Genomic DNA, 14,100 nt, shown 5'->3' with positions numbered 1-14,100 from the left:
AAAACTTGTCTTCTCTTATGAAGAAACCCAAAACATCTTATATAGGCATAAGTATTTTGACTTTGACATACATCTAATCTGAAATGCATTGCCCCTGGCAGCAGAGTGCCTCCAGTGCCGTGTACTGGGAATTTGATTCAGTTCCAATTCAGAGGCAAGAATAAAACCTACTGAGAAGTTATTGTCATTTCCTGGAGCAAATGTGTGCTTTATAGAGGTGTTGAGATAATGATCCTGCACAGCTCTGCTTTAAAATGGTGAGAATTGCAAAGATAGCAGGGTTTGATGGTACTATGTGTTCACAGGCCTATTAGAATAAAACGTTATCTTAAAAGGCACATATGGTTTAAAAAAATGGGATGGAAATGGAAGTGTTCTTATGTAATTAGCTTAAGTATATATTCATCTATTATCGTGCCTCTAAAATGTTTTGTGTAGTTGCACTGGAAATGTTTGTTGGTAGCACAGGATTGGATAAGGAGTTGTGCATTAGCTAATACTTAAGCAGATGATCTGAGCTGTGACTCATGTTTTGAACAGTGGTATGTGGTGCCCATAGTGTACGCAGGCTCATGAATGCCTCCATTCATGCCCATCTGTTAAGGTGGCAGTGTGCCCACATACAAGTGGATTGATTGGTCCCTTTTCTGGGAAGTGTAGTGCCAGACTGTTAGGAGCTTGGATGGGGAGCTCATCTGACATTGCAAACAGCATCTCTGTTGCAGGAAATCCCTTCTCAGTATTGGAACTGAAACGTTAATAGGTGACTTGATGTCCCCTGGAGGATATTTCATGTGCTGAAAGAAACTACTAAAACATGGCAAAAGAAGGAAGACTTCCCATCTCACAGCACGGCAGGATACTGAGAGGAAGTGTCTGATGGCTTGTTCTGTAGCAGAATTGCCTGGAGACAGCCCTAGACAGCTGTTGCAGTCAAGCAAGGGCAGATGGTGCTGGGCAGTGGAACAGATCGGATGGATCTCTTCACAGTATCTCCTGGATGCTTGTTAATGGAATTACCCAAAAGGCATTATGTTGAACGGCTGTGTCATGTCCTGCATTGAACTGTGCAGAGTACTTGCAGAAAATTCTGAAGTTCAATAAAAAAGTAGATAGTTTTCCTGTAATGCTCTCTGGGTTAAGTGGGCACAAGTTTAAGAAAAATACATTTATTTGCAAATGAGGAAATAACTGTTACTTTTGCATCACTTTTGTCTAAAGTATGTGGCTTTCACCTCAGATCCATAACATCCCTGCCCACAGCATTAGGAACCAGATGATCTTCAAAGGTGCCTTCCAACCCAAACCTTACTATGATTCTACAACTGAGGAAAAAAAGAAGAGTTTGAACAGGAACACTTTGGGGCCTGCTCAGAATTATCATGTTTAGCATTAAGATTTGTAGCACTGACAATCACTGACAATTTCTTAAAGTTCTTTTATTTCTGCTCTTTTGGGACTTTATAATAGTGTTGCCCATTCCTTTTGAATGTGGAGTATAGCAATTTGATGACTGAAGAGGAAAATGATTTTTTGATCGATTTGTGTGACTTTTATGGCTTAAGAATTGAAGTCAAAAGCAACTTCTTTTAAATACATTGCAAAATTGTTACAACTGGCTACAGAATGCTTGGCTTAGTCCTCCTAATGCAGATGATTAATTAACATTTACTGAAGCAAATTTCCTAAAATAAATGCTGAAGTACCATTCTATCCAATGGAGATGTGTATTTGAAGCCTTTAGGTCAAGATTCTGTCCAAGTAGCTGAAGCTGAACTTCTGTCTTTATCCCTGGGTTGTCTATGGAACTTGCATTGTTAGGGGTGATTTACTAGGCTCCTTACAATGTAGGTAGTTTTATGTCTGATTTAGGCAGACTGAATCCCAGTTAGTGAACTTTGTAGAAGTGCACAGTATTAAAATATTTTTGCCTCGATCTGGTGCCCAGGGTGAAGGGTAGAATTAACCATCAGTTGTTCAGTGTTAATTATCTTTGCACTTTCACTGCCTTACCTGTCCTGACAAAAATTGGCTGTAATGTGCAAGATGCCTGCATAGACTGTAGCCCTTGTCTCTAGAGAGCGTGTGTGTCTGTTCATCGTGTCAGATGATCACGGCGCTGGCTGGTCGCTGTGTCAGCAAGCTAAGTCCCTCTTCCACGGCCGTAATTCTCCAGCTCTAAACACACTTGACAGTTAGCTGGTGACCTTAGAAAGTCTTTTCATCTCTGACTCCACAAGTGGTAGCGTGACTGCTGGGACAGTGTTTTGACAAGGATAATAATAGCTTTAAACACATTGAGTTTAAAAGCAGACATCTAAATGCATTTGTCCAAATGACAAAGATGGGACAGTTCAGGAAGTCTCACGCACAGCTGCAGTAACCGCTACACAAACAGGCACTGTTTAGCTTATCTTCTGGTTTCTAAATATTTTTTCCCCAGATCTTTGCTGTTTAAGTAACAGAAACTCATGTCTAGTATTTAAGTGGATTCCAGGAGCTGACAAAAGAGATAACACTTTTCTTTATGTACAGTAAAGAGATTTTATTACGTCCATCAGCAAAACCTCTAAGCATTATAAATTAGATCTATGCTGCTGTCATGGTCTAATGCATTATAAAAGTAAAAAGGGAAAATGAATTATTGTCAGATTTTTGGTGGGCAGGGTAGTCTTTTAGAACTGCAAAGGGATTCCCTTGTTCTGCTGAGGAGCAGCCTGGATATGTGGGTGAATCCTGTGTTCATCCTACGCTCTTCCCTTGGAGCTCAGCAACCTTTTGCTGCATGCTTTTTGTCACTTGAAGAAAGCTTAGCTCTGGTAATAAGAGTAGTGAATGGAGTTTTTGCTAAGGTAGAAGAGGCTGATATGAAACTAAACCAAGATTTCTGTGTTACGTTTCTTTTCCTTTTTTTTTTTTAACCTAAGGAGAATAAGAGATGGAGTGCAGCAGCGAGACTTTGGACCAGATCCTTTACAAGAATTGCATTGCACTTATGTTAAAAAAATTGAGCATGGATTTCAGGGCAGTGTTTCCTTAGTGCCTTGACTCCAACCCATCAAAGATTACTCGATTAAAAATTGTGCCTCTCAGATTCATTTGGTTATAAGAAACTTAGTGCTGCCGAGAGCTTAGAGAGGACAGTCACCTGAACATCCTCGTGTGCCCTGAAGGGAATGGGAATGACATATTCTTAGAACAAATTTCTGGAAAGCCTAGGAAGCAAGCAAAGTGTACATATAGCAATTCTTGCTCTTCAGAGCCTTGGTCCATGACAGACCATATGCAAAAACAGGTAGAAATGTAATGTTGGCCCTTGTGAGGGCATTGTAACTATGCTCCATAATATAAACACAGGAAGATCCAAAAGGGACTCAAACCTGGATCCAGTTTTACTTTTGCAATATCCTTGACCACTGGGCAAAAGAGCAGGTAAAATGTGTCAATATTCAAATGGAAAAATGGGACCAGTTTTCTCCAACAGAACCTTGCCCCTGCAGCCTTCACGGTGAGCTGCCACATGCCTGCTCACACCATGCTGCATTTGAAGTGGTGGCTTCTTGGTTGGTATCTGGCCAAGTGCCTCAGCTGCTCATACAAATGATTCAGTGCAAATCAATGAGATTTTCTAGACATAAGCAGTTAATATTTCAACAAGCAACTGCAGATGAAATTGCTGTGTCAGATTGCATGGCAGAGAGAGCTGTTGCCCTTGTTCAGAAAATTCTATGCCTGTAGCGTTTTCAGACCTTCCCATTTCAATTATGTGAAAAATTCTGCTTTCTGATCAATTTTGAAGCATTCAGAGTCTCTGTACGACAGACTTTTTTGACAGTTTTTCTAGTTTGGAAGAATCAAAGATAAAACATAGTGTTTTCTACCCCCTGGCGAACCTCAGGAGGGAGATTACTGCTGCAGACTTTGCTCTGGTTCTGCAACTGTCCTGATGTATATAACTTTATATTAAGATGAAAAAGCATTGCTACCATTCAGGTCTTTCTGAGAAACTTTTTGCTGGATGCTCTGCTCACCCACAGATGGTCATGCAGGAGTGGATGCATTTTGATTTTTCAGCTGATTTTCCAAGGAGAAAAGCTGCATACTGTTCCCTATATTCCCTACAGTCAGTATTTGTCAGATTCCCAGAAAATGTCTACCTTGAAACATGTCTGTCCAATAACAGTTAAAAAAAGCAGATTAAGCTTTGCACCATGGTTTCATTCCACAAACTGTATTTTTAAAAGAAATAATTTGATTCTGCTGTAAAAAAATAAAGCATTCCAGCAAAGCACAGGAGCTTCTCAGTCCATGTCTGCCACTTTTGCCCCCGCTCTTCTAAGAAATCGATGTCACCCAAAGGATGTAGTCCTGGACTTTTGGCCAATATCCTGGACTTCAATTCCCACATAGAAGAGCATTTATTTAGGAAAATAATATCACGTGGCAGGCAGTAGGCACAATACTACCTCTGCTGCCAGAATGTACTGACTGGAAGTGAGGCTGTGGCAGATGGTCTGAAATGTTTCAGTGCTTTCTTTCTCTAGACCAGGATTACCCAATTAATTTGTACTGTGGTGCATTGGGTTGTTTTACTAGGTGCTGGTCAGACATGTGGGATGCACTGGGTCTAACTGCTGACCAGGCAGGGTCTGCAGGTGGGGAAAGGGCAGCTAACGGCCAGATCTCTGGGGCAATGGGCTCTTGGTGCAGTCAGATGTGCATGAAGGAAGATGGGATAATCACTCAGGACACCAGGGACAAAGCCTGTTGTAATGAGAAGAATCTGACTCTTGGTTCAAAGTGTGGCCGAGAGCACCGAGCAGCCCTGCCTTGGAGAAAGGCAGCATTTTACTTGGTAATGAAGCTTCTATGTGCAGGATTCCTGCAGAAGTAGAGGCCAGTAGGACCTTTTCGTTGCGATTAGCTAAATATGTAGGTGAACAAAAAGGTTATTTTCCTTAAGAAAGTGGGGATGCATAGGGAGATTTGGTATAGTCTAGACATAATGTATGGGGAAGAAAGAGCCAAATATGTCATCAATATTTTATCATACTGGATAGAGGGAGGCTAGTGCAATCACTTTAGTTTGGCAGAGAAAAATGAGCAGTTAAAGTTTGGTAGGTTTATTAGGAATGACTTTGAAGTGTAACCTGGTAAATACAACCCATCGAACCAGAATTAGGCCAGCTGCACATTACTGGAATAGCTCAAGGAAAATGTCCTTGCCTGTTCTATCCTCTTCTCTTGGGTACATGTTTTCACTGAGTTAAGAAAAGTCAGTGGAATTGCATTTAAAAGTGTTGTCACTTCACAGTCTGTCACAGGGCTTTTGCCAGCTCCCTTCAAAAGGAGCTGGTGACTGTAACTGTGCCAGCTGGTTGATCTGATCATCCCGCCGCTTTACTAGAAAATCTAAATATACAGCAGTACGAGCTGAAATGTGTCTGCTGTCCTGTTTTGCAACTATTCTGCATTTGAATGAAGAATGACTTTCACATGAAAGCAGTACTGAAGCTCTCTCTATCTTTCTGTTCTATAGGTTGTCATTTTGTATTTTGAGCCAAGTGTATTTCGCTGTGTTCTCCTAAGATGGGTTCGTCTTCTGGGCTTTGCTACTGTTTATGGAACTGTGACACTCAAGCTGCACAGGTATTTCACATATTAATTTCCATCTCTGTGGGAGTATGTGCAATCTGTGTGGGTACTTAGATGCAAGAGCTGCAGATATTATCATAAACAAGTGCCGTTTCTGATTTTAAAACCACTGTGTATTTCTCCTCAATTTTCCTACTCAAATTACATGCTACTAATGCCAGTCAAGAGCTATGAATGCAGAAAGGATTTGATGAAAATAAATGCATCAGCTGTAAAATTGTGCAAGAACCCCTTTTCACAGAAGGTGAATGTAGAATATAGATTCAGGTGAATGTAGAAAATAGGAAGTGGTCATTGAGTGATCAAAAGTTTCCCTGTAAAGTGTTCATAGAAAGATGCTTTTGGAGTGTTTAGATACACCAATGGTGGGTAAAACTATAACAGACTATGGTGTATGTACTTAATATGTTTTCTTATGGCTCTTAAGTCAAGTGCTGCTTTCTTAAGGCAATCACAGCAGACAGGCTACACCCTCACAAGCATCAGGACCTGCCAGCAAAAATGTGTGGGAAATTCTGGGTTCCCAGGGGTTTGCAGTGTATTCACATTTGATTCAGAGATTTAAGATCTAGAGGCCCAACTTCAATTGCCACTTACACACAGTCCTCTTAAAAAATTAAGCCTTTTCTGTGTATGCTGAATAAAATCATAGTGCTTTTTCCTCTTTAATGAAAAGAATTACTGATACACTCTGTAGGTATTTTTATTCAGGCAAAGAGATAAACAGTATTTCAATACTTGGACATACTGGATGAAGTATGCTTGCTCGTCTTTTTATCTTGGTTTCATACTGTGTTGGCATGTTAGATAGTGGAGGTTAGATATTACGCTCATAAACTGAATGAGAACTAAAAATATCCTGTGTATCATGATGCATTTTTGCCTTACCACATTTTAGGTGGAAACCCCTGCTTTCTCATTGAAATAGAGCCTCTTCTTGCAGCTCTCTTTTGCTTGTGTCCCTGGTTACACGTGTACACTTTGGCCAGTAAACTGTGATTGTAAAGTGTTATGTCTGGCCATGTCTTTCATTGAAGTTGATGAAGAAAATCCCACATCTTCATAACATTTTCTGGGATGAACACTTTCTGATGCAATAAATAAAACAACTGTAGAACACTCTAGATGAGAGAGAACCAATGATTGTGCTTGGATGCTTCGTTATCTGTAACAGATATATAGAGAAGCAGCCTAAGAATGTGGGTAACTCATGTTGTCATTGCAGTTCTACTATCCTAAGTTTGTTTATTTGATTTTACATAATGTGAGGGAGCAATATTCTGACAGGGCAGTTGATCTCCCGCTCATATGACATGAGCGCAGGCTGCAAAATTGGGCAGAAAGTTTTGCACCTCTGCTTTGTTCATTCAGCTGTTTGGTGTTACTTGGCAGCTGTGCTGACAGGGTCAGTGGGACAGAGACTGAGTAAGAAACCAGGAATGAAGTACATCCTCATTCTTGATCAGTGCAAAGCAGTGAAGGCTACCAGCACACTGGACTGCATCAACAGGACAGTAGCCAGAAGTCTGAGGAAAGGGATTTTTCTCCTTAACTCAGCATGCCTTAGACCATATCTGCGATGATGTGTCTGGACATCAGTGAACTTGGGTGACTTCAGTGAAAGGCCATCAAAATGGTCAGGGCTTGGAGCACTTGTTCTGCAAGGAGAGGTTAAGCTAACAGGGCTTGTTCAACCTGGAGAAGGGATGGCATTGCAGGGACCTAGCAGCAGCTATCTGACAGCTATGAGGAAGCAAAGCCACATTCTCTACTGCACTGTATATTGGGAGAACAAAATACAATGACGAAATGGGAGATTTCAGTTTTGTACAATATGAATTAATATCAGGGTCAACGTTATAGAAGGAAAGCATTTTCAGTATCAAGATGATGATGCAGTGGATCAGGATGCTCATGAGTTTATGACTTTCCATACCGAGGTTTTCAAGACCCAGCTGGGTAAAGCTCTGAGCAGCCTTGTGTGAACTGAATGTTAAGTGTGCTGTGAGCATTGGATGGTCACTTCAGGTAATTCCAACCTGAATAATTCTGTATCTCTTTGTGAAACACGAAGAGGGAAAGAAACTATTTAGTGTGTTTTTCTAGAATTATTTTCTGTAGGAATCTATCTTTTGTTTCCCATCCACGTATCCTGACTATTCATTTCCTACATTCATGATATTGTAGGGTTTTTTGGTACAGAATATTTCAGTCACAGAGTATGTTTTGCAAAAGACTAAATTAGATATATGTTTTATTATATAAATTCACAGCAGTTATGCTGATTAGGAAAGATATGATGCTGATAGAAATTTGTTAGAAAATTTTGCAGATCTAATTCAACCCACAGTCCTTACAGGGTTGAGAAATGAGGCACTGATTCCCTCCTGCAGCTTGCCTGTGTCTTGCCTGGGGAAAGAACCAATTGCTAGCAAGGAAATTGTGATTTTTCTAAGTTTAATGGGAAAACCAATATTGTGTAAAGGCAGCTGTTAATGATAAGGAGAAAATCCAAAGCTGTAGTTCTCAACAAATGAGGTGCTTTCAGTAGCACTGGAGCATGAAGGTTAACCAAGGCCAGGTAGGAGTCACTAGAAACCCTTGTTTTCTTTTTAGCTTTTTTTTTTCGTCTGTAGCTACCCACTTCCTAAAGAGGTCTCAGAGGTTTTGTTAAGGTCAAGCATCAAGGTGAAACAGAAAAATAGTCAAAAGCAGATGGGTAAGGAAGAGTAAAAGAACAGGGAAATCATCTACTGATTCATTCTTTGAACACCTGTCACAGTCAATTTCTACAGTGCCTCATCTTAAATTGCCTCCTTCTTATTCATTGTGCATTTTTAAAATAACGAGCTGATGTTTGTGGGGGTGGAAGGATGGGGGTAAGGAAATGAGTTTAATTTAAGAAATCTAGCTGTAGAGCCATGAACATAAAATACCATACTTTCCTTAGCAATGAATTCTTCAAAGTGATTCTCTCAAGAAATGTTTCAAATTTAACCTTTTGAGTTTAAAGGATCTGCTGATGTTGTACCTTTCAGTACATTTGTGTGAGTGAAGATACTCTGTCCTTTTTTAAGCCCTGTATTTTATGAGCAGGTTATCTCATTATTTTTAATATTATCTCATTATTATTTTTAGTAATGAGAACTTCTATCATCTTGGTGTCAGGATTAATACAGGATCCTTAATTCTGGACTAAAGCATAAGAATGAAAGAAAGTTATATACATGTAGACAAATGTATGTATGTATGTGTGTGTATACGTAGGATAGCTTACAGGTATTTTAGGAAAATGAAACCCAGGAATGGGGTCTCTAGTTTGTGGGAGTCTCAATTTTTTATAATAATAAGAGAAACAGAGAAGATTGGGAAAATGAAGAAATGAGAAGGTTGGAGAAGGTAATGCAAAGCATGACAATGACATAAAAGGGCTTTTTTTGTAAGTAGTGGTGGTGGGCTGGGTGTGTTAGTGGGAGAACAAGATGTTAACGCTATGAGGCAGTTCTGCAGTTCATCTAAATGCTGTACTAAGATTACATTGCTGTACCTTGCCATCTGTTACAGTTGGAGCAAGTAGTGGACCTTCCTACAGATCTTTGTAGGTGAGAAAGAAAGGATGAGAAAAGCAGTATGGATAGCAGCAGGTGTTTAGAGGTATGTTTTAATGGGACACATGGTTTAGTGGTTGATGCGGCAGTGTTAGGTTTAGGGTTGGATTTGATGATCTTAAGGGTCTCTTCCACCCTAAATGATTCAATGATTCTGCAATTCTGTGGGTCAAGGTTCAGTATCTACCAAAGAGACTCATGCTAGCAGGGAACCCTAAGAAGATGTCAGTTTGCTTCTTGAAGCATCAATGCTGAGAACATGGTGTCCTGGTTCTGGCTAGAACAGGGGTTATTTTTGCATCAGCCAGGGGGTGCATGGCCAGGACTCTGGGGTTGTTGGAGACCACTGCACGCCATGTGCAGAGGGGACAGAGGGGATAGGCTTTTTCCAGCTTTGCCGGGGTGTGCGATGGGGTGGCATATGGTGATCACTCACATATGAATTGTTCTCCCACCTTGTACACTCTGTTATTGGTTCTGTGGTTGTTGCTGTTCATTTTCTTATTTCATTGCTGTTTCTAGTAAATTGTTCTTATCTCAACCTCTAATCTTCACCGTTTTGTGCTTTCGGTTCTTCTCTCCATACCACTGCAGAGGGCAGTAGGGGGCAGTGATCAAGCAGCATGTAGTCTGGGTTGTTTCAGTGGAAACACTAAACTGGGGAGTACCATTCCTAAACCATGACACATGGCTTATATGAGCTCCTCTCATAGCTAAGAGTGGGGAAAAAAGGTACAAGATGATCCTGTCTGTGGCGGGAATGTGGTGCAAGAAGGAGCAGAAGCTGGGTTAGGGTTAGGGTTATGGCAGGGGGAAGGCAAATCAAGTCTATTTGCAGAGCTCAAAGCTGTTCAGTTGGCTCTGGACATTGCTGAATGAGAGAAGTGGCCGAGACTTTACCTCTACGCTGACTTGTGGATGATAGCAAATGCCCTCTGGGGATGGCTAAACCAATGGAGGAAGACCGATTGGAGATGTGGAGGAAAATCTATCTGGGCTGCTGATATATGGCAAGACATCGCCAACTGAATTCAGAACTTGCTTGTGAAAATTCGCCATGTGGATGCCCATGTGCCCAAAAATCGAGCTAATGAGGAACATTACAACAACAAACAGGCAGACCAAGCTGCCCGAGTTAAGGTGTCACAGGTAGATCTGGACTGGCAACACAAAGAAGAATTGTTCCTGGCTCGATGGGCCCATGACACCTCAGGCCATCAAGGCAAAAATGCCTCCTATGGGTGAGCATGAGACTGAGGGGTGGATCTAACCATGGATGCTATTTCCCAGGTTATCTATGACTGTGAGACTTGTACTGCCATTAAACAAGCCAAGAGAGTAAAGCCCATGTGATATGGTGGATGATGGGACAAGTACAGATATGGTGAGGCTTGGCAAGTTGATTATATCACACTGCCACAGACTCATCAAGGTAAGCGCTATGTGCTTAGTATGGTGGAGGCAACTACGGATTGGTTGGAGACATACCCAGTGCCTTATGCCACTGCCTGAAACACCATTCTGGGTCTTGAGAAGCAGGTATTATGGCAACATGGTACTCCAGTGTGAATTGAGTCAGACAATGGGACTCATTTTAAGAACAGTCTGATTACCACCTGGGCAAAAGAGCATGGCATTGAATGGGTGTACCATATCCCATACCATGCAGCAGCTGCTGGAATGGTTGAGCGGTGTAATGGACTGTTAAAAACCACTCTGAAAGCATTGGGTGGGGGGACTTTCAAGAACTGGGATCAGCATCTAGCGAAGGCTACATGGTTAGTCAACACTAGAGGTTCTGTTAACTGAGCTGGTCCTGCCCAGTCAGAGTCCCTTCACATTCTGGATGGAGACAGGTTTCCTGTCATCCGCCTGACAGGCATTCTGGGTAAAGCAGTCTGGGTTAATCCTGCCTTGAATAAAAGCAAACCCATCCGTGGGATTATTTTTGCTCAGGGACCAGGATGCACTTGGTGGGTAATGAGAGAAGATGGGACAACCCAGTGTGTGCCTCAAGGAGATTTAACCTTGGGGAAAAAGTAACTTGCTTTCTGAGTTGTGTGTTGCAGGACATGAGCCATTGGGTGAAGAAGACCTGAGCTGAGCCAGTGTTGGTGCCCAGTGATGAACTACTTTTCCAGCCCAACGTCTTCCCCCCGCCTAATGGACTATTGCTTATAATACAGAGGGGTGGAAGACGGCTCCAAAAAAAGAACAAGGACTGTTTAAGCACAGGAAATGATTAATATAGGATATGGGCTTTTGATGTCATATCATATGAAATAAGGGGTGGAGGTTGTGATAGTTTTGGCTGAAGTTTCAGTAAAGGTCCCATTTAGGCCTCTTTTAGCAGGCCTCAAAGGATATGACATAGATTGGAACCTTGGCAGCTGGAACCTGTACAGTCAGATGTCCCTAGGCCAGTATTTCACAGGTTATAGTGCCAATTGATGCCATTGTGCCAATATGCCACTACCCAAGTGTTTCCATGAAATGGAGCACTAGTGATAAATCACTGCAGAGAGAAGTTTTTTCTTGGAGTGGTGGTTACTGCATAACTTCAGCTTAAATGGGCAAGGAAAGTGAGGGAAACATCAGCTGTAGTAGTGAGCCATCCTGAGTTTTTTAAAAATGAGTCAGGCCCCTGTGTTCAGTTTGGTTGAACACTCAAAAACAGTGGAAGATTTTCTTTCTCTTGAATTATTTTTTTTTCTTATAGAAGGTAAGAGTGAAGTGCCTTCAGAAAGATGCACTCACTGTTGGATTTTGCCACTGGATGTAGCCCATAGTGGTTTCTGTAGTGGTTGTTATCTCATGTGAAACAAAAGAGGGAAAAATTGTTTTCAAGGCAGTTGTTACTGTTGCACAAATGAAGTGTCCAGAGTGCTGTTTTGATACTGCCTTGTTGAATTGTTTGGGGTTTTACAGCTTTAAACTTGACTGACAGGAGTATTTATCTGAGTATGTTTGCAAGACAGCAAAAGGAGTGGTTTGGTCAAGCTGTGGAGATGTTGACACTGGAAGGGCTTACCATAACTCTTCCAACCATTTGTCTATCTCTTCCCTACAAGTGGCATATTTTAGCACTTGAGGTTGTACACATTGAGCCCTACAAAGCTTTGTGAAAATCTGTGTTGGGGCAGCAAACAGACCTTACGCATGCTCTCAAAGAGCAAAGGCTGAAACTCACCACATGGGCAGGTTCTTCTCTGCCTGGAGTGACCTCGGTGGTCAGTGGGCACATGTTGCTGGTGGCTCCAACACTGTGCCTCAGGCCTGACTGCTGCAGCAGATGGCAGAGAAATGGGGTTTGAGGGGCTGGGGACAGAGTAAAAGGCTGGCATATGCAGTTTAGGGAGGGAAGGAGTTGGACATACTGCAAAAGTGTATGCACATACAGGAAAAGTTCATAAGGAATGAAATTTCACTAATTAGACTGGTCATGGAAAAATCTGTTTTCTTGCTAGTGTATCTTAGCCCAATTAATTAATTTCCTGAGTACAATTAATTTCTCATCTGCTGAAAACCTTTGCTACTTTATTTTTTTTATAGTATACAAAAAACCAGAGCTTTAGATACTACATTTCATATAGCATTCCTGCACGATGCACATTTAAGATTAAATTCTCATTTTTGTAGTTCTTCTAGATTAAATGAGCCTCATTCCATTGTGTTTTGGCTTTTTTCCCTAATAAGATCTGCATTATTAAAATCCTGTTTAGCTATTTTGTATTCCTGCCATTCTCAAGCAATAACTAGCTTTAACTAGACAGCATAATGGTTCAGTTTCCTATTTCTAAATAAAATACCTACTTTCTTATGTATGAACTAATAAAATGTAGCACAGCTGTTACAAAAACATTCAGTGCAGAATTAATCTTAATGGACTACATTGTAGAAGTGGGAATAATAAACGTTTATCTTAAAGCAAAAAAGTCAGCAGCATATAAGATTTTTAGAGCACTGTGATCCTGAAAATATTCTCATCCATATTCCTATTAATATTTAATTTATATAAAAATATTGTAGATACAGCTGTACAGTTCCATGGGCTGTTTTTTTAATCACCTTAATATAGCAAACACTCTGCTTTATCATAGTAGACTGAGTTTGGCTAGGAAACTTCAAAGAGAAGACAAAGAAAGTATCTGATGGTTTAATATTAAATTATATTGCTATAATGATTAGAAAAAACGCAGTCATGGGTTGAAAGGCCCTCTGTAATGATCCACAGGTATCACAAGACCTTTCAGATGTCTTTTCATGGCATGCAAGAGCACCATGGCAGATAAGGGGAGAAAAGACTGGTTTTATACATCAGATTACATGATAGCAGAAGAGCTTCAGAACTGGACCGGAACTCACCCTTTTTGAGACCTTTTCCAAGTTCAGGACCTATCTCAGATGACAAAACTTTGTGCCGTGATGCAATACCTTCCAGATCGGTGTGCATTTGTGCCTACATTAGCAATACAGTACAGCTCTACGGACCAGGTTTTTTCTCATGACATGGGAAGAATGGAATTGATCGGTGGAACATGGTATCTTTGCTGGGTGAGATTATGGAATGAAAGGGAAACCAGACATTGCACTTGAGTTACAGGCTATTTGTGGAGGAGTGAAAAGAGGAAGTTAAGTATGTGACTCACACACATGGGCTGATCACAGTTGAGTGGAAAGAGAGATTTGCAGATCACATACCATGATTGTCAGTGAAAAATCATGACTGGAGAGGGGGATTCTGGTGGGGTAAATTTTATTTCAGCAAGTATAGTAATGACAAGTAATCTTTATTAGAATCACAGAATATCTTGAGTTGGAAGGGATCATCGAAGTC

At 41.0% G+C, this 14,100-nt stretch overlaps 1 protein-coding gene across 2 annotated transcripts in view; it reads left to right on the top strand.

Annotated features, from left to right (window-relative positions):
• GPR158 (G protein-coupled receptor 158) overlaps positions 1-14,100 on the top strand; it is a 179,150-nt gene that overhangs the window by 119,956 nt on the left and 45,094 nt on the right. For both annotated transcript variants that reach the window (XM_071560149.1, XM_071560146.1), the window contains exon 6: positions 5,540-5,649. In XM_071560149.1, the coding sequence (XP_071416250.1) occupies positions 5,540-5,649 (110 nt within the window). The remainder of the gene's footprint in view (positions 1-5,539; positions 5,650-14,100) is intronic.

Source organism: Pithys albifrons, chromosome 7 (genome assembly GCF_047495875.1).
Source record: "Pithys albifrons albifrons isolate INPA30051 chromosome 7, PitAlb_v1, whole genome shotgun sequence".
Taxonomy (NCBI): domain Eukaryota; kingdom Metazoa; phylum Chordata; class Aves; order Passeriformes; family Thamnophilidae; genus Pithys; species Pithys albifrons.
This window is presented reverse-complemented; position numbering and strand designations above follow the sequence as displayed.